Below are 23,151 nucleotides of genomic sequence, written 5' to 3'. Positions count from 1 at the left end.
AACGCTGTACCGAACCCTACCTGCAAACCCTCCCGTCAGCAGAAAAGCAGGAGGGGAGGCACTGGCTGCCTTGGGGAACACTGGTCTTTGGATGGTGGTTGCAGAAATATAAGTATTAACAAAATTACCATCTTTCTACAGCTACAGATTACTGCCCATGAGGTACTACTTCTTCAGAGTATAAAACTGGGGTGCTGCCCCCGTAATACTGGGGGGTGAATAATTTTTTTTCATTTATTTTTTAGTTTAAAACTGTGACAAGCTCCTGAAGTGGATTTCCTGCCATAAACGTGTGTTCCTCCACACTTCTGAAAGCTGTTTTGGGCTTCTGGCTGCCTCCACTCAAGCCATTTTTGTTCCAAAGCCTAACACAGATCTGAATCCTGTTTACTAACCTAACACATCGTTAGCATCCACTGATGAACGCTTAAGGCATAACGGATGTGTTTCACATTCTCAACAAGACTTGCCATCAGTTTTTCACATTAGTGTCAAATGTTTGCACACAATAACGCATTAGATTGGCATTAAGAACAACTCAACGCCCCCCCCCGAAGCCTTCTGAATCAGTAGGATTTAAACAGAGAAGCAGGAGCGAGTTATACTTGAAGGATGAAGGGTGACACTTGCCCTTTCTCAACACTTCTCCAACAAAACCCAGGAAAAAGTACATACAAATCAACAAAACCCCACCATGGGTTGCAATGGACATTTGACACCACGAGTTTATTTTCTCTCATGAAAAGTAAAGAGTATGAATAATCCCCTTCTTAAAGATTAAAAAAAGGGTAGGTAACACATCACTACAAGCAGCTGTCTGAGGCCCCCCCAAGAGCTGCACTCCAAAGCCCAACATGCTGAAACACTGTGCTGATGGATCTGAGTTACCTGACCTGCATTTCTGAGCACTACTGACAGGCTGTTAATGCCTTTTTGCAATTCTATTTCTTTTGAAAATGCCTATTTGATTTACAGCAGTGCAAGACTGAATCAGATAAACCAATTTTAAGCAGAGGAGACAAGATATAATCCAGTATAATTAAAGACATAAAATAATTGAGCAAGTACTGCTCTGTCTCATAAAGACCTTCCAAAAACGTAGGTACTCTGCATTTTAGATTGTGTAACTATTCAGTTTTATTTCACCCAGGGTGCATGATTTTTAAGAAAGCTACATAAGATGCCCCCCTGATCAAGTTAATCCCCTTTTACCTGTGGGGAAATGCAAAACGGCATCAGCTTTGCTGCAGAAAGGTCACACAAAAATAAGTTTCAAGCTATTCTACGAACACAAAGAACTTCCTATGTCCCAGATCACGCACCAGATCTGTCTGAAATTTTATGAAGCAATGGCAGAGAGAAGAAATTATCTTCTCCCCCCACAGAGCATCCTTCATCTCCTCACATGATGACCTTTGGGATGCAGAAACATAGTGCAGTGAAATTTGTGTGCTTCTAAGGTAGGAACATAAGTTTAAAAAAATCTACTTGTGTACACAGTTATCACCTGGACAACTGCTTAACAGGATGAGTCTTTTTTTTGTTTTTAGTGAGGCCAAATAAAAGGAATTTAGGTCCACGCATAGAAAGCTGACAGGGAATGCTCAAACCAACGGTTCTGTTGTCATGGGCGCCCACAAGGAAAGGGCATTTCGATGCCAAGACTTCTGCTGAGCTGGTGTAAAGTCAGGCCTCCAACTTTATACCTTGGGAACCAAAGGTAAATCGCTGCAAGAAAACTTCTGCTGACAAAAGAGCCCAGGCCTCAGTAAGGCAGTGGCCCCCACTTCCCTCTCTGTCAGCAGGTCTGAGCCCAGGGCATGCCGGGCTGCAGGTCTGAGCTGCCTAGCAGGTAGCTATGGAGGCACAGCAACAGACCTTAAGCACGCAGGAAGGCAAGAGCAACAAGACCATAGCTGCGTTGTTTAGCAGCTGTGATGATTGTCTCCCCCGATTTCATTTCCAGCAGAAGGAGTTAGTAGTCTTCCCTTCATAAGTACTTAGAAAACAGACAACTGAGAGCACCTTTATCATTACTCGTGAATACAGAATAAGGCTGTCCTGGGGTATGGCATCAATAGTTGTTGTGCCTACTGTTAGATGAATTTGTCTCAAACTGATGCACTGGGATCCCGTTTCCACTTATGGACAGAAGAGACATGGAGTCACTTCAACAGCTGATCTTATAGACAGCACCTTCTAGCTGAGCTATGTATATCCAGGTGGAGAGCTCCTCTCCTGAAAGAGGAGGGGCCAACAGCACAGAGTCATCTCCTCCACCCACCTCACCCCACCAGACTATATCCCTTGCCCTAGGAAGGTGGTAATCTACATGAACAAGGGAAGCACCCAATGGCATGGTGGGAGCTTAAACCAAGCCTTGGATGGGCAGCAGTGGTAGAGGCTGAGGTACTCGCTTTTCTGTATTACTAACATCCCTATTAAGATGACAGAAGAGGCTGTGGTTGTCAGAAGCAACCATCACCTCACAAGCTTTGGTGCCTATCAAGAGTTCAGGACTCTTGGAGGACAACTGGCACAATTTTCAAAAGCATCTTAGGGGACCAGAAGCTGAAGTTTGTCCAAAAGGTCCATGTATCACTACAGGTCTCTGAGGCCCTCATTAATTCCACCCTACACCCTCCCCTTTTTTTAATTGGTTTAGAGCCTTAAACTTCAATTAAGTAGCTATTCATAGCACTGAATTTAAGATAGGAAAATCAGTTGATTATATCCCATGTTCGCTCTTCCACTCCGTTCTGGGTTTCTTTTGTGAGAACAGTAGAAGCTACAGTTACTGTATCTAGAAACAGCACACAGAGAGATGGAAGTATGTCAAGAACAAAAGTCGACCAAAACCATGAAAAATTGCTGTTACGGCACTCATTTCATTAGCAAGTCTTCGGTATTTGGTAGCCCTGGGATGCTATGTGACCTTCTCCAGCAGGCTTGGCTTAGCGCTTAAAACTGACACGCAAAATAGCTCCCAGTGCATTACTGCATTTGCAGGAACAAAAACCATGAACTCCTTTTACAGTCACTTCTAGTGAAGAGCATTTTTAAGCTAAAAGAGTGACTAATCAGCTATTCCAATAGGTACTGGTAAGCACACAAGCAACTGTAGCACATCAAGCGCTGTTTTCCATTACTCACCATATTGGGTTTATGCAGTTTCAGAGGTTATACATGGTTATAAATGAAGATATTCTCTTTTTACAATTATGAGGACTTCCACAAATTATACCCCTGAAGACTTTCAACACACAATTTCCATGCGCAAATTCTTTAGAAAAGTAGCAGGATTCAGTTTTATAGTCAAAGAGTTAAGATCAAATCAAGCGCAATTATGAAATTTAATCTTTGTTAGAAAGTGCTTTAATGCAACTTAAACCCTCTCTGAAACACACAATTTTTAATTTCTTTGGGGAAAAAAACCCCGATGTGCCGATGTGCTCAAGTTTATATGCAGATGTAAATTCCCCTTCCTCCTGCCCTGAATTAAGTCTCAACTTGCCAAGCAGAGTGTGTATAATAAATACCAACTGATTTGAAACACTGTGTTCAGGTTGTGGTTGTAAACTGCCTAAATTTACATAAAGAAGTTGGAGAAAACTCTTATCCTCAGTGTCCATATTCACAGACACGAGTTGCTTGTTTTCCTCCTATATATATAAAAGTATATGCAAACCTTGACATACACCTTTAATTTTCCACACCATACTGATCTCCTTGAAGAATTCAGTAATTCGAATACCAGAAAGCTGGCATTACACTCCCTCACACCACTGGACAAACAGCAAAGAGGTTCAACAGGCGTAATTAACAGACACTGTTGCCAACAACTGCAGGTTTTCCACAATACTGCTAGTTCCAAGTCACTTTTGAACAAAATTAAAAGCAGACATAATATATATGCGTTGTGAAAAAGGGAAAATAGAAACTGATCTCTTCACCTCAGCACAGTGAAGTCATTTAAGGAAAACACAACTAAAGAGCCGTGGTATGGCTGCAACTATATTATCTAGAGATAATGCGTCCACGTAAAGCCTGAGAAAACACCAAACACTTGAAAAATAAAGGAAAACTCACATTTTTCTATATGCATATACAAATGTATAAAACAGAGCTTTACATATTTTAACTGCAAGTTCCTCTGTTTTGTAGATGCCAAACTGCTTGAACCAGAGCTTACAGTTTTCAACTTCAGGAGTTATACAAGACAACCTAATTTTTAGTTTAGGTAATTCTCAGTTACTTTTTGATTAAGGTTGTTTGGTTAAACTCAGACTTGGCCAATTTCTTGGGATAACCTTGCAATAAAAGTGCACTTTGCAAACACACCAGCCTCTGAAGCACATTAAGTCACTGCTACTTATTAAAAGATAAACTATGTAACTTCCAGTTTCCAAGCATGTACTGGAATGCTTTCAACACGGGTAATTTCTGGAATGCTTTCAGTATTCCAGTGATCACCGAAAGCAAAGAATCTATTTCCTTCTCTAAACGCAGAGACCCCCCGGCCACTCTAGAGGAGGTTATGATGCTGTTTAAAGCTCATGTAACTCCTACTGAACAACGCTGCATGGGATTATTATCTGCTCCATTTTCACCAACACTTCACCATGTAAACATGGGGTTTGAACAAGATTACTGTCCATGTCTGACCTGCAGCATTAATACTTCAGAACAGACAGCTGGAGGCGTTACCCACAGACTTTTTGCCATGTGTTTCACTGAGGTTTCTTCTTGGGAAAGGCAGGCTCTCCTTCATACAAGTGTGGGACTCAGCTCTGCTTCAATATTTAAAGCAGTATTGCGTAACAGCCGGGGATTAAGAAATGATGTAGTTCTCTCCATGAACACGTGTGTAAATTAAAGTTGCCAGCTTTTATCATAACTTCTCCTGGAACACGCAGACCTCTCTCCTCTTCTGTCTAAACAACGGTCAGATAACTGGGAGCAGTATTTTACCGATTTGGTTCAAGTCTCTCAATCCAGTTATTTGCTTCAAATACACAAACAGAGCATTATCTGGATTGTTTTTTTCTTAACCAACTTAAAATGCATCAGTAATACGAGGGGAAAAAAAACCAGAAAAGTGTAAACAAAAAGCAAACAAAAAACAAACCTCAAGACCAGAAACAGCAAATGAAAGAAAGAGCAGCTCAACAAAGAAAAAAAAGAAACAAGTGGGTAACTTCAGATGACTCAGACAAGGAAGAGCTGAGATTACAATCTGGTAAAAGCAAAAGAGGATGGGAAGAATAGAAGAAAAAAGAGCAACAGAAGTTCAGTAAGAGCAACCCTTAAGTGAACAGTGAAAGAGACTCTAGAGCAGTCCCCGCTCTGTAAGCTCCATTTACTTTGCATTTCCCCATACCACCTTTCTTAACCTCCCCAAATTTTCCCTGCTCCAAGGCTCTGAACAAATTCCTCCCTAGAGTCACGAAGTTTCCAGGGGCTATGATCCTTATGCTGGTTGTTACAGACAGCTCTGAAATAGCATTTGGGTATCTGGAGCGCACACATAGCCCTGTGATGACTTTATGGCTGTTGACATAAAGGCACATATCGGGGGGGGGAATTAAAAGAAGGAAAAAAAAGGGTGAAATCTAAACTCCCTGTTACCCATTTTCTAGAGCACCTTAAACTACCATCAACCACCCCTGCTGCTGAGTAACACCACGCTTGCCAGCTCCCAAGGCATGAAGCATCACAGATTCATAGAATCACATGGTGAAGCAGACTGAGGATACAGTTTGGGTTAAAACAGCCAGCAATGCACAGAATAACCCCTCCTCCAACAGCAAAAACGAGCCGTGGTTTGTTTTAAGCCAGCCTAGTCCCCTCTGGTCTACAAGCAGCAGTGACAGCACAGCAGAAAGGGCCGTTCAACGGACTAAGGGAGATGGGAAAGCTCCAGCGCAGGAGGTCCAGGCAAACCCTGAACTGTGCCGCCCCCAGCAAAGCAGAGCAGACCCCTTCACGAACTGCTGGGCAGGAGTCGGTCAGTACGGATCTGCTTTAAATTGTTTCGCTTTCTTCTCTGCAGCCTTCATCTTACAGGATCTCTTTGTCACGTTGAACAAATGGCTTTAGGATGCCACTGTAAGATTTTTATCTGTGGGTGTGTTTTCTAAACATCAATTTCAAAATACTTTAACCCTCTCCACCAAAGCAAGGCTGCAGCATCTGGTGTGCATTAAAGCCAGGAAATTCCTGATTTGCTCGTTGTGAAACAGTTGAGAGTTGGTAACTGATTTTGTTTTAATCCTAGCCTTTGCAAAGAGCTATTTAAGCCATTTCATATTAACAAATTTTAATCAGCAGGGTTTTAATTCTGCATACAACTAAATCGAGACATTCTGCAATTCAAAACACTTCAGAAAATATTTCAGTTATTTATCAATATTTATACTTGATAGCAAGTATTTTGCAATCATCAGTTTAAAAGCTGTAATCTGTATAACAGAGAGAAGACACAATTTAGCCACTTGCAGGTCCTCTACTCTTAGTGCTCCAGCTTCACAGTAAAGCTTTTAACCTGCAAAATCATAAAAAGATTCTAGGTTTTTTACAGAACTTCATCTTCGGATCTCACTAGACCTTATTACACACACTTAGCCTGCAAATTTCAACCCATCTGTGTTGTAATAAGGAAGAAAACACATGCTCTGTCCTTACTGATCCAGTATCAACAATCTCACATTAAAACCTGAGAACAGCAGCGAAAACAACACTACATTAAGCCCTAAGTATTTCACAAAAGGCAGAACTGAAAAACATGACAAAAAAACAGCACAGGTAAAGCTGTCTCCTGGTATTTCGGGACAAAAGCTGCGAATGACCAAGGCCACAGTGTACATCCACAGAATGTGAAGCTACTGAGACTGCAGGCAAATTAGACTGGAAAACTATTTTGAAAAATCTGGTCCCACTTGGTAATGGTGGGTATGGTGCATGGTTGGGGTACAAGACTGTCCATCCATAACTGGTTCTCCCTCCTGCACAGCTGCTGTGCCCAGCCAAGGTGATGGGCAAAGGTGGCACGCTCTCAGTTCAAGTTCCTGGTGAAATGGCCAGTTCCTTATTGCAGACTCTCCTCTCAATCACCAAGTCATTAAGGGAGGCTGGAGTATGTTAAACACTTCGAGTATTTTCCCTATATAAACAGCTGCTGTAGCTGCAAATGGGAAGTTAGAGAATGGCAAACAATTGATACCCGGTGTAAACAGAAAATACAAACTACACTATTTCATGAGGAATAGGAATCTCTAGCCTATGGGGTTCTCTGTAGGCACACTGATCTCCTGTCTTAGCTGTACGTATGTACCCGACCACCCAGAGCAGAGCTAGTCACAGTGCAACTCCTGACTCTAAAGCCACCCTGCAATCCACAGGCATTTGAAGTTTTTTTTTTTTACTCATATACCATATTGCTCAAATGCTTCTTCGCAGCCCATCACTACCTGAAGCTTCCTTTGCCATAACAACTTTCCAGGATAATCATTCCCACTGCAGATGCACTCAGCATACCCAGCTCTATTATGTGCTCTCTCCCCTCAATTTTGTGTTTTATTATCAGCTCCTAACTTTCAGCTGGTTTATTTCCCAATATCCAAATTCATTCCATGGACTGACAGAACTTCACCACAAATCTAACATTACCTTCTCTTTGAGATCAGTAATACAGAAGTTAAATTAATCTCCATATAAAGCTGCATCTTGAAGTACCAATCCAGGATCCCAGCCAGCCACCTCTCTAAACACTCTTCCCATAGCTTTTCATGCTCAGGCTCATTCTGACTCAAAAGAAAACAAGTGCAGGTACTGGTTTATTTCTTTTTTTCTCCCCTCAGAGGAAGAACAAACTCCATGCCTCAGTTTTCCAAGGAGCCTCAGCTGCGTATGGAGGCACAGCACCCTGGGCAGAAGCATGCAGGAGAACACAGGTTTGCACAGAGCCCCTGTCACTCTCACTTTAGTATAAACACTAGTTCCACACATCTATATACATACACAGGACACCTGCATTTTTTGCAGTCTGAATTCCTTCCCCACTTCTCCCTTCTCAAGTGAGATTCTTTTTCCATGCTAGTGAGGGGAAAAAATATTAAATCCATTCATACTTCAAAACCATGTGGGAAAGTACCGCAGAGACTGAATCTCAGTTTACACCATAAAAACATTATTAATCCTGTACCTTTCTAAAGAGATTATTTTTCTTCAAGAGACCTTCTTCATTTACAGAGGTTGTTAGCCCACATCTCCACCTATACATTCTAAATATTATGTGCAGAGAAATTATTTGAAGTCCATTTGCTTGGTTTTTAATATGCATCAGCCTGAACAGAAATACACACGATGTTAAAAATCACTCCAAATTTCACTTTTCCTGCAGAAGAGGAATTAAGTATTACTTTCATTCAGCCACAGCTATGATTTAAGAACAGAGCTAGAAGGCTGATTTAAAAAAAAACGTTCCAGATTGTATACTTGGGTCGCATTAACAGGCTGCGCTTCCAAAAGAAGCATAATTAAGAGACATAATCCTGGACATTCACAGGAAACAGCTCTACTTGGGTTTCTTAAGGAAACCCCAAAGCACACCACCTGTCTCCGTCAGGGACAACAAGTAGATATTGTTCCAGCTGGGCTTGACCAACACACGTCTTGGTTCTCTAGAGAAACAAACAGAAAACCCTGCAGAACACCCACTCATCTACAACATCACCAGAAAGAAGGATTTGGCTGCTGAGAAATGAAGAGACTGTTCACATTAGGTACAGAATTTGACAGCAGAAAGCACACAGGCTAAACACGGTAAATACAACAGAACACAGTAAATGCAACAGAACCGATAACAGAGTACTTGCAGAAGTGCAAATCACTTAAAATGGCTCTGCACATCAAATACCTGCATAAAGCTGAGATTACTTCCACAAAAATTCCTCTAAAGACAGCAGACTGAGAAGATTCCAGGTATCCGCTATTGATCTGGTGACTCTTGACAGAAATGCCTCTTCTGTGGTTTTACTTCTGACAACTAACCCCGCTCCATCAAAAGAACCCAACAAAATACCTTTTTTTGATTTTGCTCCAATCTTCAACTTCGACGGCCAAGCAATCTGTGTATTTGTTTCTTCCATAATCTGTCAAAAAGAAAGCATTAATGAAAAATTCAGTTTTTCTTGTTCTCCTACAAAGTCAAAAGTTCATTTTTGGAAAAGAGAGTGTTTACTGCTATTAAATCTGTTGACTATTATTAGTTATAAATAGCACAAGTCATTAACTACTTTTCTGGCTTGCTTGAGAAGAATTTTTATCGTGTGATAGGTGGAGCTGAGCTCTGAGCATTCAAAAAAACCAATGAGCAAACCAAGATAGTCAAACATTTTCCATAAATGATCGCTACTAGCTACAGCATGCTCCAGGTCCACCCCAGAGGGAGCTTCAAAGCTTTACAATCCATTATAAATATTTCTTTAGTTACCTTAAAACGGCTTCTAAGTAAAGCCCTATCAAATTTAAATCATTTAAACCAAAATTTGAGTGTCTGTAAGTCAAGATACATTGGTTTGCCTTCACAGGTTGGGGTTTTTTGGCCTCACCTTTAGTGAGAGCAATTTTTCATTGTGAGCCCATCCACACTCCCCAAAAATTTACTTCTTGGTTTAGCATTTCAGAGCAGAGATTTGACAGCATTTTATTACACCACAGTGTGCAACGTATCTGTACAACTCCAACCAGCCAACTGGGAACCACCTTCTGCACACACTTGTTATCTGAAATGCTCGTAGCCATTTGGCTCTGCATAGACTCTTGTTCTGTTGTCACCTTTGTTTTAGTAAGTCCACTAGCCATAGGCCTATTATTCTGGAATTTAATACTGGCACAGAGTTACAGCGCATCACTATCACATTAAGTGCGTGATACACACACTCTAAATAATGCATAAGTAAGTACAGGGGACACAACTGGACAAAGTACTCCACACACAACCTCCCAGGAACTGCACGGACAGGAATAACCACTTCCCTTGATCTGCTGGGTCACACTATTTTTGAGAGTGAGTCCATGTAAAAATACATAGCAGGGTAATAAGGATTAAGGTGACCATTTAATGTATATAATGGTAACAGGCCAACAAGTGCTCGCTATAAACTTAAGCTGAAAACTAGGAAAAACCCTAAATCAGAAGAACTGAAAGGATATTTGATTGATGCAAGTAGTAAAGAGCTTTTCAGAAGACAACTCTCAGGGTCTAGTACCTCCTGTATAAAGAATATTTGTTAAATTTCCTCAGAAGGACTAAAAAATTAAATTCTAAAACCACATTTTAGTACTTCAAGCCACCTACAACAAGCATAAGCAATATGACAAAAATTAGAACTCCAAAATAATGAGCAACGCCTCTTCCAAGAAGAAAACATGTAAAATATCAGTATAATTCAGAACTAAGGCAGACTTAACAGTTCTTCATTCTGATCTTCTCCACCTGAACCCCTCAGACACCACAACAGCATCCAGATTCGTGCACCATGTGGAAACACGGAAAGTGTTAGCCAGGCTTCATTATACTGTATTTCTGGTTTCAGCAACTATTGGATAATAAGTTACAGCTGAAACAAGACATTTCCAGGAGGGTAAAATTTTATCAGCAACATACGCATACTTCTCACTATTTTCCAATCCAGATGTGAAAAAAGCTCTTTCAAAGAATTCACTTGTGTCTGGTCGAGGGCTTTGGGCTAGAATGATTGTTAATTGTGCAGTGGGCAATGAAATACATAGAACATAGGAAGGCATTAGCTAAAAGGAGAAGGGAGCTGCTAAAACAAAGAACGGTGCAGGATTGAGTTAAAGAAGATCCAACATAAGAGGAACCACAAGAGACAAGACAGAAGGGGAGTGGGTGAGTGTCATTCAAGACAAGCATTGCATCCCATCAGTCCTTTACCCTCTCAATAAAGTCTGGAGACTTCTTAAAAGAAATTAAATCCTCCCCATTTCTCATGCTAAACCAAAACAAAATGAAAGCCCACAGCTTCAGAGATGTGCACGTTCTGGGAACGTGGGAGAAAGATGCACAGGACAGCTTCAAAGGGAAGAATCCCGACTGCCAGCCCTTGAGATTGGGCCACTTAATACCCTTCAGCTCGCTGGAGAGTGCAACGCTAAAAACTACCACATGGGACCAAAAAGACGACTCAGTTTCATCACTAGGAAGACAAGTTTACCTCCTGTCTTAGGAAGTTAAAAAAGTCTGGATGCATTTAAATAAATGCTTTTACTGAAGCCTAAAAATGCGCAGAGTCTGCGCTGGCTTTCAACACCAAGCACTAAAACCAAGATGATAAATTTCAAGTTGATTGCAATAATCATCTCTTCCGCAATTTTGAAAACCACATATTATATTAAAAAAGGAAAGAAGATACTTGTTGCTGCAGCCGTTACTTTTTTCACCAGTGAAAACAATTTATCTTGCCTAAAAAACAACTGGAGAATTTCAACTACCTTGAAAGATTTGCAATGGAAAGTAACTTCTGGGTTTAGTTTCAAGATATTGGGCCTTTCTTAGGAACCCTTAAGAAGAATTTAAACTATATCACTTAGTTTAACTATTTACCGTACTTTTATGATTTATTGTATTTATAGTCTCAGGGGAAGCATCACAACGCTCTAGAAAACAAGAAACTGAGTTTTTACTATAAGATTTTACTATTTACTGTTAAAATTTGAAGGTGGAGATGATGTCCAAGACTGTGTGACAGTAAAACTGCGTAGATCACTGCTGCACTAACCTGTAGTTCTGTTCTACCAATCCAACCAAGGCAGTTTTAAGCGCCAGAATCTCCTATTTTCTTCCTGAAATGAACTTGGAATCATTCCATAAAAACCTCAACTGCATTTTGCAATGGAATTGTTTTATTAGTGAAAACTCAGTATTATGCCACATACCCTGAAAACAGCAGAACTGCTCTGAAAGGGACAAACCAGAACACAGAACTCACTTTACCTGGAATACAGATACAGATCTGGTATTTGAATTGTTTAAATACTTCAGTCTCAAACTGTTTAGAGGGAATTTAGCCTAGGAACAACTGAAACCGTCAACTCTGTGGAACAGCACCTCTGCTTGGGCCTCCCTTCTCTGAATGTAAAGTTAAGTGGAAGGGTTTGCAACCATCAGTGCTCTCCTCCCCTTCAGGGATCAACTGACCAAAGGATGCAGGCGTGTTTGGCAACAAGAGTTAATCCCACAGTAAATCATCTCACCACCTACTCAAAGTGAGGGAAATGCTAAGCGATTATCTATCCGCATCTTCCCTTCCTCCCCTTTCCCCAAGAGAAATGATAGTGTTTATGTAGCCAGAACCACGTAGTGTCTCAGTGGAAAACAGAGATGACACGAGATACTGGGAGATACCAACAAAACAAGTAAGACTATGCCCTGACCCTGAAAAAAAGAAATGGATCTAGTTGCAAATCACTGGCCTTCAAGGAAAAAAAAAACATCAAGCTGTAAGGCAGCTGGAAAGCAAGCTTTTGGCTTCCTCGTATTCCAGCTTGAAAAATTTATAGCTTAAGCACTTTGGGGAGTTTTTACATGAAGACAGTAAGAAATTTTTTCTTACATTGTAATTTTTATTTAGCTGATTTTGGATGGAAACCGGAATGCCCTGAATGCAAAAAAACCAACCAACCAAAACTCTCCTAAAGCCCACGAGCGTTTCAGAATTCAAAGGAAGTATTTTACACACAGCAGATGAAAAGGAACAACATATCAAACAGCCCTTTCTTCCTTTAAACCGAGCACAGGAGATGGAAGTAGTGTTCTTTAAGTCAGTGTGGCTGAAGTTGTTTCTTCAAAGAGCGTTCCTAGGTTTTCCTCCGCGCAGGTCAGAGACACCAAGGTTTAGATCAATAGCTTCAACGGCACTAGATACGAATCAACACTCTCAGTACAGCAATGGTACCTTATTCTCAACTATCAAACAATGCAAATCCTCAGGGAGCCCCTAACTTTGAAGTTTAGAATTGATAAAAGATGGATATGATGTGACAAGTCAAGGGAAAAAGCAAATGGGGAAAGAGGGGAAAGCCAGCACGAATTAGAAAAATAAAACACAGTGAAGTACAAGACAAAAACATAGATGGCTGAGCAGCATCAGTAGCCTTCTCCAGAAAAAAATAAACAGCAAGGATCAAGTTCTCCATCAAGCAGATATTGGGGATGGACTGGAAATGCAGGATAGATACTGTTTATTTGTTTTTCATCAGCACACCTTGGAGCAGCAACTATGAAGGCAACTCTAGAGAACTGATAGTGGCAACATGACCATCTGGAAGTGCAGAGCCATCAGCATCGGTACCTTCAGGATGGCTCCTCAACTCCGTTTTAACATGGCATCAGTAAAAAGCCCTTTCTTCAGTGACCTGAGAACTACAAAGTGCCTGGAGCCAGAAACAAGCCCCAAACACATACTACTGAGAAACAAGTGCTTCCCAGTGTAACTGGGAACAATTAAAAATTACTGCAGAGGAGAAAATACCATGTGAAAAGCATAAGCTTGTGTTCCGAACACAAGAGCCATCATGGAAGCCAGGGCTGTGCACACAATATTTAGAAGTCTGGGGTTCCAGCTGATCAACAATTCTATTTTAATTTTGACAATGAAACAAAAAGAGACATAAACAAGTTCAACATGAATAGCCACAGGTTTTGATGCAAAAACCTTGTAATTAACAAAGCAAAAGGATAAGTTACCCAGTTTACTAGATCTCAGAAAAAAACCCCGAATCAGCATTGCAAAAAAAATTTCTCTTTAAGCAGACCACCTGAGGTGAAGAATCACAGCAGACCAGTAAAATTCTACATGGGCTGATATTTATTTCTTTTTCTAATGCAAAGTGGTGAAACAGCAGTATCTGAGGATGAATAATCCCTGAACACGAGTTCTGGCAGCAAGAACAGAGTGATGGGTGTAGCTGGACACAGAAGGAGTATTCTATTTCATGGTTTGTTGGGCCTTGGGGTTGAGGGTGAGGGGAAGAACAAGACACAAATGGGGATTGTGTAAAGTTATCCAGAAACTGACAGCACAAATTCACCTCTCTGGGCAACCCAGGCCACTGTCTCACCTCCCTCTGTATAGGGAAGCACAAAAATTTCATCTTCACCTATTAATTAGCCCATCTTTGTTAAACTGATTTTTATTTTCAGTTAACTTTATTAACTTTGGGGCGATAATGTTATTTTGGCATTTAAAGTGTTACCAAATTTTCCACCTAACCCGGACTCAGGTATGAAGACACCAGAAGGAAAACATTCCTGTTCCCCATTCTTTCGAGGCAGCTTCATGTCAAAAGAAGTGAAACACTAACGTTCTTTCCCCCCTGCTTCTCCTGACCAGTAATTTTGTGATCTGGATGTACAGATTTTGTGACTTCCACAAAGCAGCAAGCTCTGTGTTTAAGAACACAAGTACTGCAATATTGTTGCTGTATCCAAAATCTGCACTAAAACTTGCTGCAGCAATAACATTTAGAGAACTTTGTACTTTTTTTGCCGTGTTTGTGAATTGAGATAAAAACTATCGATCCCATGTCCTTACCTTTCTAGAAACACTAAAGTCCTTCCTTTGCTTAACTTGAATGTTTTGTTCAGCCTCAATAGAAATATTAATCAAAATGTCACAGGTAATATTTGTATTTTAAATACATGACTGAGGATATAGTCAGAAATGTAAAGGGATTATCTAAGCACACAAAAAAGTAAGCCATAAAGGTATCTGAGTGTACAGCATTCACAAATTCTATGTAAGTAATACGGGAGGATATTTATCCAAGACAAAAATATTGTTTAAAAATGAAGCTCCCCCAACATGTTGTTAGAAGCACCAATATGCAGCCAATTTTTCTGCAGGAGCAGATGAGGCAAGTCTCCTCCCTACAAATCAGGAACTCAGAGTATATTATTCATCTGTATCATTCTCATACTCGCCTCCTCTTTCTACATTTCTTTTTTTCCAGAGGGAAAGGAAAGAGAAAAAGCTTTTCTAAGGACTGAAATCCCTCCTTTAAGGAAGGATTTAACTTTCAGAGCAAAAAGGATTCAGCACCTCAATCGAGCCTGTGGGGACAAATCGCTCCTTTTCTAACGCTGTACAGTGCCAGAGATCTTGCACAAAATGGTAAGTATAACAAGGTGGCACAGAATGGAACATCATCAACTGAAACACTTGATTCACTCAGAACGATCTCCAAGCAGTGATGTAGAGTCACTCAGTGTAACACTATGGTACCAAATCCCCAAGGGAATTCCTCACAAGCTGCTCAGCAAGGGCAGTCGCTCTTCTAAGACTCGTTCCTGCAGTGGGCACTCAAGGATTAGGCCCATCAGGGCTTTTTCACATTCCAGGTAAGCTCTCATGATTGTGCCCACTGTATCAGAAGCAACACAGAAGAAACCAAGATAAAATAAATCAATAAATTGTAATTGCTCCATCCCCTTAAAAGAATGATTGCTTCAGAGATGTTTCAAATGCTGTTTTCCACAAGAATGAAGCCTTCCCACCACTTTGCTCTGCCTGAGCGAAGCCAGAAGTTAAGTAAGCATTCTCAATTTACCCTTCCAGAGAAGCCATCCAACGCAAACAGCCTCCCTCTTCCCACTGGGCGTGGCTTTGCCAGAAAGGAGACAAACCTCTCCATCTCAAGATTTCCTGCAAATTTGGACTGCCACTGACATCCTTTCAACTCTAATCCATACCACCCTCTCCAAGCAGTCACTTCCTCTTCCCGGGAAGCTAAATGAGAGGAAGTTCAGTGTCGATGAGAAGTGCATACCAGCATTCCCATCACAGCCACGCATTCCAAACCAGTTCTGGAAGCGTATGGCCTTAATATATCCTTGTCACATGCTGTGAGCCAAACCCTACATCAAGAGGTTGCTTTAATGCTAATGCAGATACTGATTTCTATCCAAAAAGAAGTGGAAGGTGTGGAACCAGTTTCAGCAGTTCAAAAGCGCTCCTGTGGTTGAAATAGAGACAGACCCCATGATAATGTATAACAACCATGAACTCACTATGTCTCGCTAGCGAGACAAACAGCAGTGGAAGAAACCAACACCAGGCGGCTGCTGTCAGAAACGGGAATACAACCTTGGGGAAACTATAAGTAAATGGTTCGAGCGAAGTCATGGATGAAGACACATGGAAAGCCTTCAGAAGTTACTACTGAACATGGATAATCATCAGCTTGAGACATCTTAGTCTTAAGTCAATGATTAATATTTTTAATGCCTGGAAATGCCCTAAGCCATTCACATTTGGAGCTCTACCTATACGTTTCATGTTCAGAGATTAAAAAGACCGACCAACTTTCAGCCTGACCTACCACAGACCAAAAAATGCAACTTTCTTTTTAGTTAAGTTTTTGGGATCGGTATATATTACCTACATTTACAAAGTAGTCATGTAGGAACAGGGTCAATATATTAATACATAAGAATTCCGCAAAAATTACAAGGTTTGCCCCCAACCGACTTAAACATCTTTCAAAGATACGAATGAAAACAGGATGTTGCAAAACAAGCTGATTTACTGTCTTAGATAAACAAACGGCCCTTGAGGCAGCTTCCTCACTGCCTCTGCTGCCAGAGCCTCCTAAACAAATAAGATACAATGTACATTCAGTAATAACTACTGCAGACAGAAAAGAATTCAACACCAAGGTCATTAAAGATGCAATTAGATACACCTATTTTTCATGTCTTCAAATAATTGCAATTTTTTTGTTTGTGGTTTTGGGGTTTTTTAAGTCTCTTACTGCTTATGTTTGCAGTGTCTATACTGGAAGCACAACTCATTTTGAAGGATTGTTTCATCAAATATTGCCTCTGAAATGGCCTCAGCATCTTTTAATGTGCTAATTAATAAAATAAGAAGCTACAGCTGGAACACGTTCCATGTACGGACAGGGAGGAGAACACAAAAAGAAAATCCTAGTCTGCCTTTACAGCCCTAAGCTCCTAAAAAAACCCAACATACACACTGAATCATGCTGAAAAGAGCAGCTCACATCTACCCTAGAGTCAAGCACTTGGGAGAGCACCACATCTGCGTCATTTCCAGTCACAACCTCCTGCACATGCAGTCCCACATTGGCCCAATAACTCCACCCAGCTTCTACTAAAGCCACCACCTTGAACTCTCGCCCACACCGCTGAGAGCCCCATGATCGGGCTGGATGTACACTCTTGCCCTGAGGAGTTTCAGAATTACAGGCTATTGTCAGCACTAACATTTCTGAGTGTTTAAGAAAAAAAACTCGATGAGGCAAGAGCTAAAAGCAAACACAAATGATGCATTAAATTCACCGAACCAACCCTCACCTGGTTTGGATTATGAACTCTCCGGGGCACAGACCCACCACCTTCTTACGTTTTATGTAAGAGTGCCACACTTATCTAGAGCGCTACGTAAAGTCTATGTTCCTTGGAACAGCGTCCTCGCTTTGTCTGGAAGGGCCTCACTTGCTTATGAGGCGTGAACCAGATGTTATGGAACTCTATGGAAAAATTCCACCATCGACTGAAAATGGGCTTTGGGTCAAGAACGAGGAATCATTTCTCATAATGTATAACCCTCCCCAAATAAATGAGGACAGTCCTACACAGAGCAAGGTCTACAAGGATCTTTTTACATAAATAGTAACACAACAGCAAACCAACCCATGTTGATTTAAGATTACCTGTCACCGAACTGCAGACTGGGGAGCTCTAGAGGGGAAACCATCACATTATTTACTGATTTCTTGCTAAATCATTAGCAGCTCCCAGTGGTTTTGAAAAATCCACGTTACACTATGTTAGGTTTTTCCCCCTCTGAAGCAAGGGGAAAGCTTGGAAGTGTTAGGAGTACGCTAAATGCTTTGGATTTTTTAAAGTGACGCTACCAAAAAAAACCATTTATCTCCTTTTCACTCTAATTCAGGAGCAGAGGAAGGGGCACTTCATCACTTGATCCTCCCCGCCGTGACAGGGCAGAAATATTAGCTTTATTCGCCCCTTGCAGCCAAGAACTGGGGCTTATGCTGTAACTCCACCAGCAGCCACAGAACATGTGCTTGTTTCTGCTGAAATACTCAGTGAAATGATCCATTTTGACATTTTAATTGTTATTATTAAACTTCCAGAGTTCAAAGTTGACAGGAGCAGTTCACATCCACTGAGAGTCTGCTTGATTATGAAAATCTGAGAAAATAATACTGATTGCTCACATCTTTGCAGACCAGCAGAAGACTACTTAGCACCAGAACCTTGTATTAACTTTCTTTAAAAGGATGACAGATCTGTTACAGCATCCAGACTGAGCCCTTGTCTTCAAGCCCAGCTCAAAGAGCACATGAGCAACTTCTGTTCCTTCTGAGGACAAGCTAAACAAGAATGGAGTGCTGTCCCCCACTAACCAGCTGCCACCAACACCCAACTGCCACCTGCAAGAAGTCAGCGTTGTCTCACGCCCTCCAGCACCAGCCTCCTCTCTCCTGCCTCTGGTCTGCTTGCCTTGACATGCAGAATCACCTTGAATCTTTGATGCACCTCCCTTCCCGTTCCACTCAAAAGCCTGCCAATAACACCCTGAAGAAAGTCTCATTTTCAAAGTTATTTTTAAAAAAATGCATCCGAGCTCATATTAAGTTTCTGAAAGTATCTTGCCGCCTTAGTCTGCAATGTGTTTCTAATGTTACAAATCACTTTCTTCCTCTCTACCCAACCTGAAACACATGAAGAGAGTCTCCATTTTACCTCCACAAACTCTGCCTTATTCATTTCACATGAGAAAGGAAAAAGCTTAACCCTGATTAAAGGAAATTGCACAGACAGAGACGGTGAGTAAGCCATGAGCAACTGTCCAAAGATTTTTTTCGAACAAAAGAAAACTCAAAGAAGATAGTTTCCATCTGTTTTTATTAGCTGTAGTATCATGTGTATGTACTTATAAACTTTAGTAAACTAGAGAACTGATGAGACTGGAAGGAGAACACCAGCCAAAATGAAGCAGCTTTAACCTTTGGCAGCATCCACACTGTGCCTAAATAATCACACACATAAATGACAATATATTAATGTCAAAGAAGCCACCGCATCTGTTAATGGTATGGATCTGTAGTGCACTTACTCAGATACTTGAAGTTCTAGCGCATTTTGCCTTCCTATTAAATTCAAACCATCATTTTTTGTTATTTAACTAATGACACAATTGTAAGGTACGCTATCTACAGGAAATTATCAAAGTATCCAAATATATGTCAAATACATAAGCCACTCAGTCCCACACAGAGGAAATATTTTGTCCACAACCTCACACCTAAGAGACCTTTTCTGTAGAACCATAGAAAGAAGAACACATGGAAAGTACAGCGAAGAACTTGTTTAGTGGACAACCAGTCGAAAAGGAGTTTCAAGGCGTGAAAATTTACCCTGTCTCTGCTATAGTGCAGCGAGACGAAACAGCTCATCCTTTTTATTAGCATTCAGTATGCAAATTTTCATTAACGTAACTTGCGAATAGAATTTTACATGCTATTCAACCAGCCGACCGCGCTGCTTTGCACGAGTCATTTCAAAGCCGTTGCTCCTGCCCATGGTTCTCTTTGTAGTTTACTTGCTGCAGGACTGTTTTTTCCAGTCCATCCGTGCCTCTGTCTAACCACAGACTTTATTGAATCCCTCTGTGGATTGTGCATTTCTTTCTCAAAAGGCCTTTGCATTTCTCAACCAAATATTTATGCTTTCAACCATATCACAGTAAGTTTCATGCCAGTTTTTCAATAACAGGATGTAGCATTTATCCATAGGCATAAAAACCTTTCAACCATCTCACAGCATCTCGTGGATGAGCATCCTGCTACTCAGCAAAATAAATTTTCATAACACACATGACATCTGCAGTTACAGAAAAACTAAGTTGTTGTGCTTGAATGACAGCAGCACACACCAGCTCCTCACCACACCCCATGCACAGCTGATGGTTTGCAGAAACATTTTTAAAGATCTGATCAAAGTGGAAACTGCACACTAAGTTTAATACATTGATCTCATGAATGAGCAATGGGCATAATTTTTCTTCTAGTCATCCGATGTTATAGATTAAAATACCTTTCTTACCTTCTGAAAAAAGTCTTCCCCACTTTTCCCTTTGCCCTCTGCAGCAGCTGTAAAACAAAAGCAGGGTCTGGTTACTAAATACATAGGAGAACACTTCCAGGTTTACATACAGAAATTACCAATGAGTACATGCTACTGGGAAATTACAACTCCAGGTAACTTTTTCTCATGCAATAAACGTTTCTCAACAACTGACTGATACCTGGATCAACCTTTCACAAGTCACTGGCTAAGGATTGAGTCCAAGCAGACATTCGTATTTGTGTACTAGAGCCATAACATCCTGATACATGTTTTAGTTCAAGCTAACATGGTTGTGGAAGTCCAACGATTTATCACACTGCCTACTCTGCCAAGAGAAGGATCAAAAGAAAGCTGGGAGGCACAAGATTTGCCATACCAAGATGAAAAATCAGAACCAAAACCATGGTAAAAATATTTTGTCCTCTTTTCCGCATGAGCACATTTGAACATTTCAGAACGACATTCAGGAAAGATGACTCGAGGCTAAAAGCGGCGCTGAAGTCCTAACAACTAATTCAAAACACAGTAGCTCAAACCAAGGATGAAGAGGACGATAATTTTTTTCCCCTGGAGAAAGTGATCCCTCCAAACAGAACTCCAAATGCAAAAAGTTTCCTGAACAGCACTGTAGAAACCCTGTCACTGTGACTTCCCCGTACTTCTCAAGTGCAAAACAAACCCCAGCAGCCTGCCTTCAAAACACCACTTCAGGTACTTCCTTCTCCACACTCTTCCATTGGAATGGCACAGGCAATTCCAAACTCTTGAGTTCACCTTAACTCAGCAACCTCAGCACAAACGCAACCCTGCAGATATGGGCTCGAGCCACAAGCTGCCTGGTCCTACCTCAGAGCAGAGGCAGCAAGTGAAGCCCATCAAGCAGGCATCTCGCTGAGGAGCAATTCAGCACTCTGCAGATTCACATATGCGAGAAGCAAACCAAGCAAGCCACCCTGGCCCTCAAAAGCCACAAGTGCCTGGAAGAGAAGGGTAAACTGGGGAGTGTTCCACCAGAACAAGGTTTTCTACAAGCAGAGAAAGGAACTGGACAAGACTTCAGTAGGAAAACACACCTTTCCTCTGACAGCCACCACTTCACAGATGCATCTTGTTTCACAAGATTTCCGCTAACTCAGGAATAGCTCTGAAACCTGTTTGGGAAATGAGGAGCATCACCACACTGCTTCAACTGAAACACAGGACCAATATGCTTTTAATCAGAGGGTACAGGAGATAAACCAGAGATGAGAACATGACAGATGTGAGGCTGAAGTTGCAGTTTTGAGAATACACAGATTTTGCTCCAGCAGCCAATACACAATTTCTGAACTGAATACAAACAAGAGATGGCTCAGATAATAGCAGTGATGCTCTGTGGGGCATTTCAGCAGAATGCTGACAGAGCAAATTCCGAGTTCTTTATTGTAGCTCTATTTTTAAGCTGAACTGTTCTGGTGACCTGATTTACAGCTTGGCCCCACCAACAACTGTATGGCACAACAGATGGACTCCAACAGGCATGGACAGAGTAAGGAAGAAGGAATGAGAACATCTTAAACAGAAACAAAACAAAGAGCACAGAGAATAGTGAAATGGAACAAATGGCACTTTAGAAACATCTTCAGTTAATCAGTGGTTTGAGTTGTTGCTGTAAAGACACAGTCTTTTAGAGCTCTTCAGCACCTAAGGTATGTTTTATGGGAACCCATCTGATCCACGAGAACCCACCTGATCTCTACAAAAAGGCAGGGAAGACCCTATGGAGGTTTTTTGGAAAAGACACTGAAGTTTGTCTCTGTCCCTTAAAGCAGTTCTTCACGTGATTAGAACCATAATGCAATACATTAGTATTCTGTCACTTGCTGTCTGTGATGCCACACTATTTAACCCATGAAGAGGTATCCATGAGTTCCCTCAGCTGCTCCTCAGCACACTTGTTCTCCAGACCCTGCACCAGCTTGTCATCTTCTGGACACGCTCCAGCACCTCAGTGTCCTTTTTGAAGTGATGGGCTCAAAACTGAACCCACGATTTGAGGTGTGGCCTCACCAGTGCCTAGTACAGGGCGACAATCCCTGCCCCGGTCCTACTGGTCACACCAGTGCCGCTACAAGCCAGGATGCCATTGGCCTTCCGGGCATACTGCTGGCTCATCTTCAGCCACTGTCAACCAACAACTCCAGGTCCTTTTCTCCAGGCAGTTTCCAGCCACTCTTCTCCCAGCCTGGAACATTGCTAGGGGTTGTTGTGACCCAAGGGCAGGACCCAGCACTTGGCCTTGTTGAACCTCAGACTGCTGGCCTTGGCCCATCCAGCCTATCCAGATCTATGTTTACCTGTAGCTCTGTTTACCTCCAAACTAAGTATCTACTAAGTATCTATTAAGAAAGTTTCCAATAGGCATGCAAAACATTTACTATTCACATGAAATCATCTCAAAGTCTTTCTTCCTCTCCAAAGCAGGCAAAGAAGGTTCTAGAACTTCTAAAACCAGAAGAGCAGCCAAAACTCATGGGGAAACACAGCTATTTCTTTCATAATTGAAAGGCTAAACAGATTTTGTTCAAACTAGACAAAACCAGACTCTTTTGCAGGAAAATGTGCAAGAGAAGCAACGCAGAGTAGCTCAAGGGTTAGGAAGAGTAGCTCAATGCAGAGTTAGGAAATTTATGCAGAAGTCATTAAAAGTAGACACCACATACAGCGTTCACTATGGTGAGGCGCAGCTTAGTAAGTCATTGGGGTTTACCTCAAAATCAGATAAAATCAGATAAAAGCAAGTTGTTTGTTTGTGTTTAAAAAAGAAGTCTGCTAGGTCACTGCATCCTCAGCTTAACTGCTTTCTAAACAAACTTCGAGAGTGTTAACTAAAACTCTCAAACTTCATCTTTGAAATAGCATATTGACAAGCTCCCAAAATTTACATCTGACGGAGGTCTCCTGACATT

General features: G+C 41.3%; 1 protein-coding gene across 2 annotated transcripts in view; it reads right to left on the bottom strand.

The window, feature by feature from the left end:
- The window catches only part of BICC1 (BicC family RNA binding protein 1), a 49,704-nt gene extending 29,484 nt beyond the window's left edge, over nucleotides 1-20,220 (bottom strand). Inside the window, exons 1-2 of one of the 2 annotated variants that reach the window (XM_010140575.1) lie at nucleotides 20,180-20,220; nucleotides 9,083-9,152 (exon numbers count right to left, since the gene is read on the bottom strand). In XM_010140575.1, coding sequence (XP_010138877.1) covers nucleotides 9,083-9,149 — 67 coding nt within the window. In that variant the 5' untranslated portion in view covers nucleotides 9,150-9,152; nucleotides 20,180-20,220. Of the gene's footprint in view, nucleotides 1-9,082; nucleotides 9,153-10,710; nucleotides 10,720-20,179 lie in introns of those variants that run through there. The other variant, XM_010140576.1, reaches the window with a different exon arrangement.
- Between the last annotated feature and the right edge of the window lie 2,931 nt (nucleotides 20,221-23,151).

The sequence above is a fragment of the Buceros rhinoceros genome, unplaced genomic scaffold (assembly GCF_000710305.1).
Source record: "Buceros rhinoceros silvestris isolate BGI_N320 unplaced genomic scaffold, ASM71030v1 scaffold7577, whole genome shotgun sequence".
Lineage (NCBI taxonomy): Eukaryota > Metazoa > Chordata > Aves > Bucerotiformes > Bucerotidae > Buceros > Buceros rhinoceros.
This window is presented reverse-complemented; position numbering and strand designations above follow the sequence as displayed.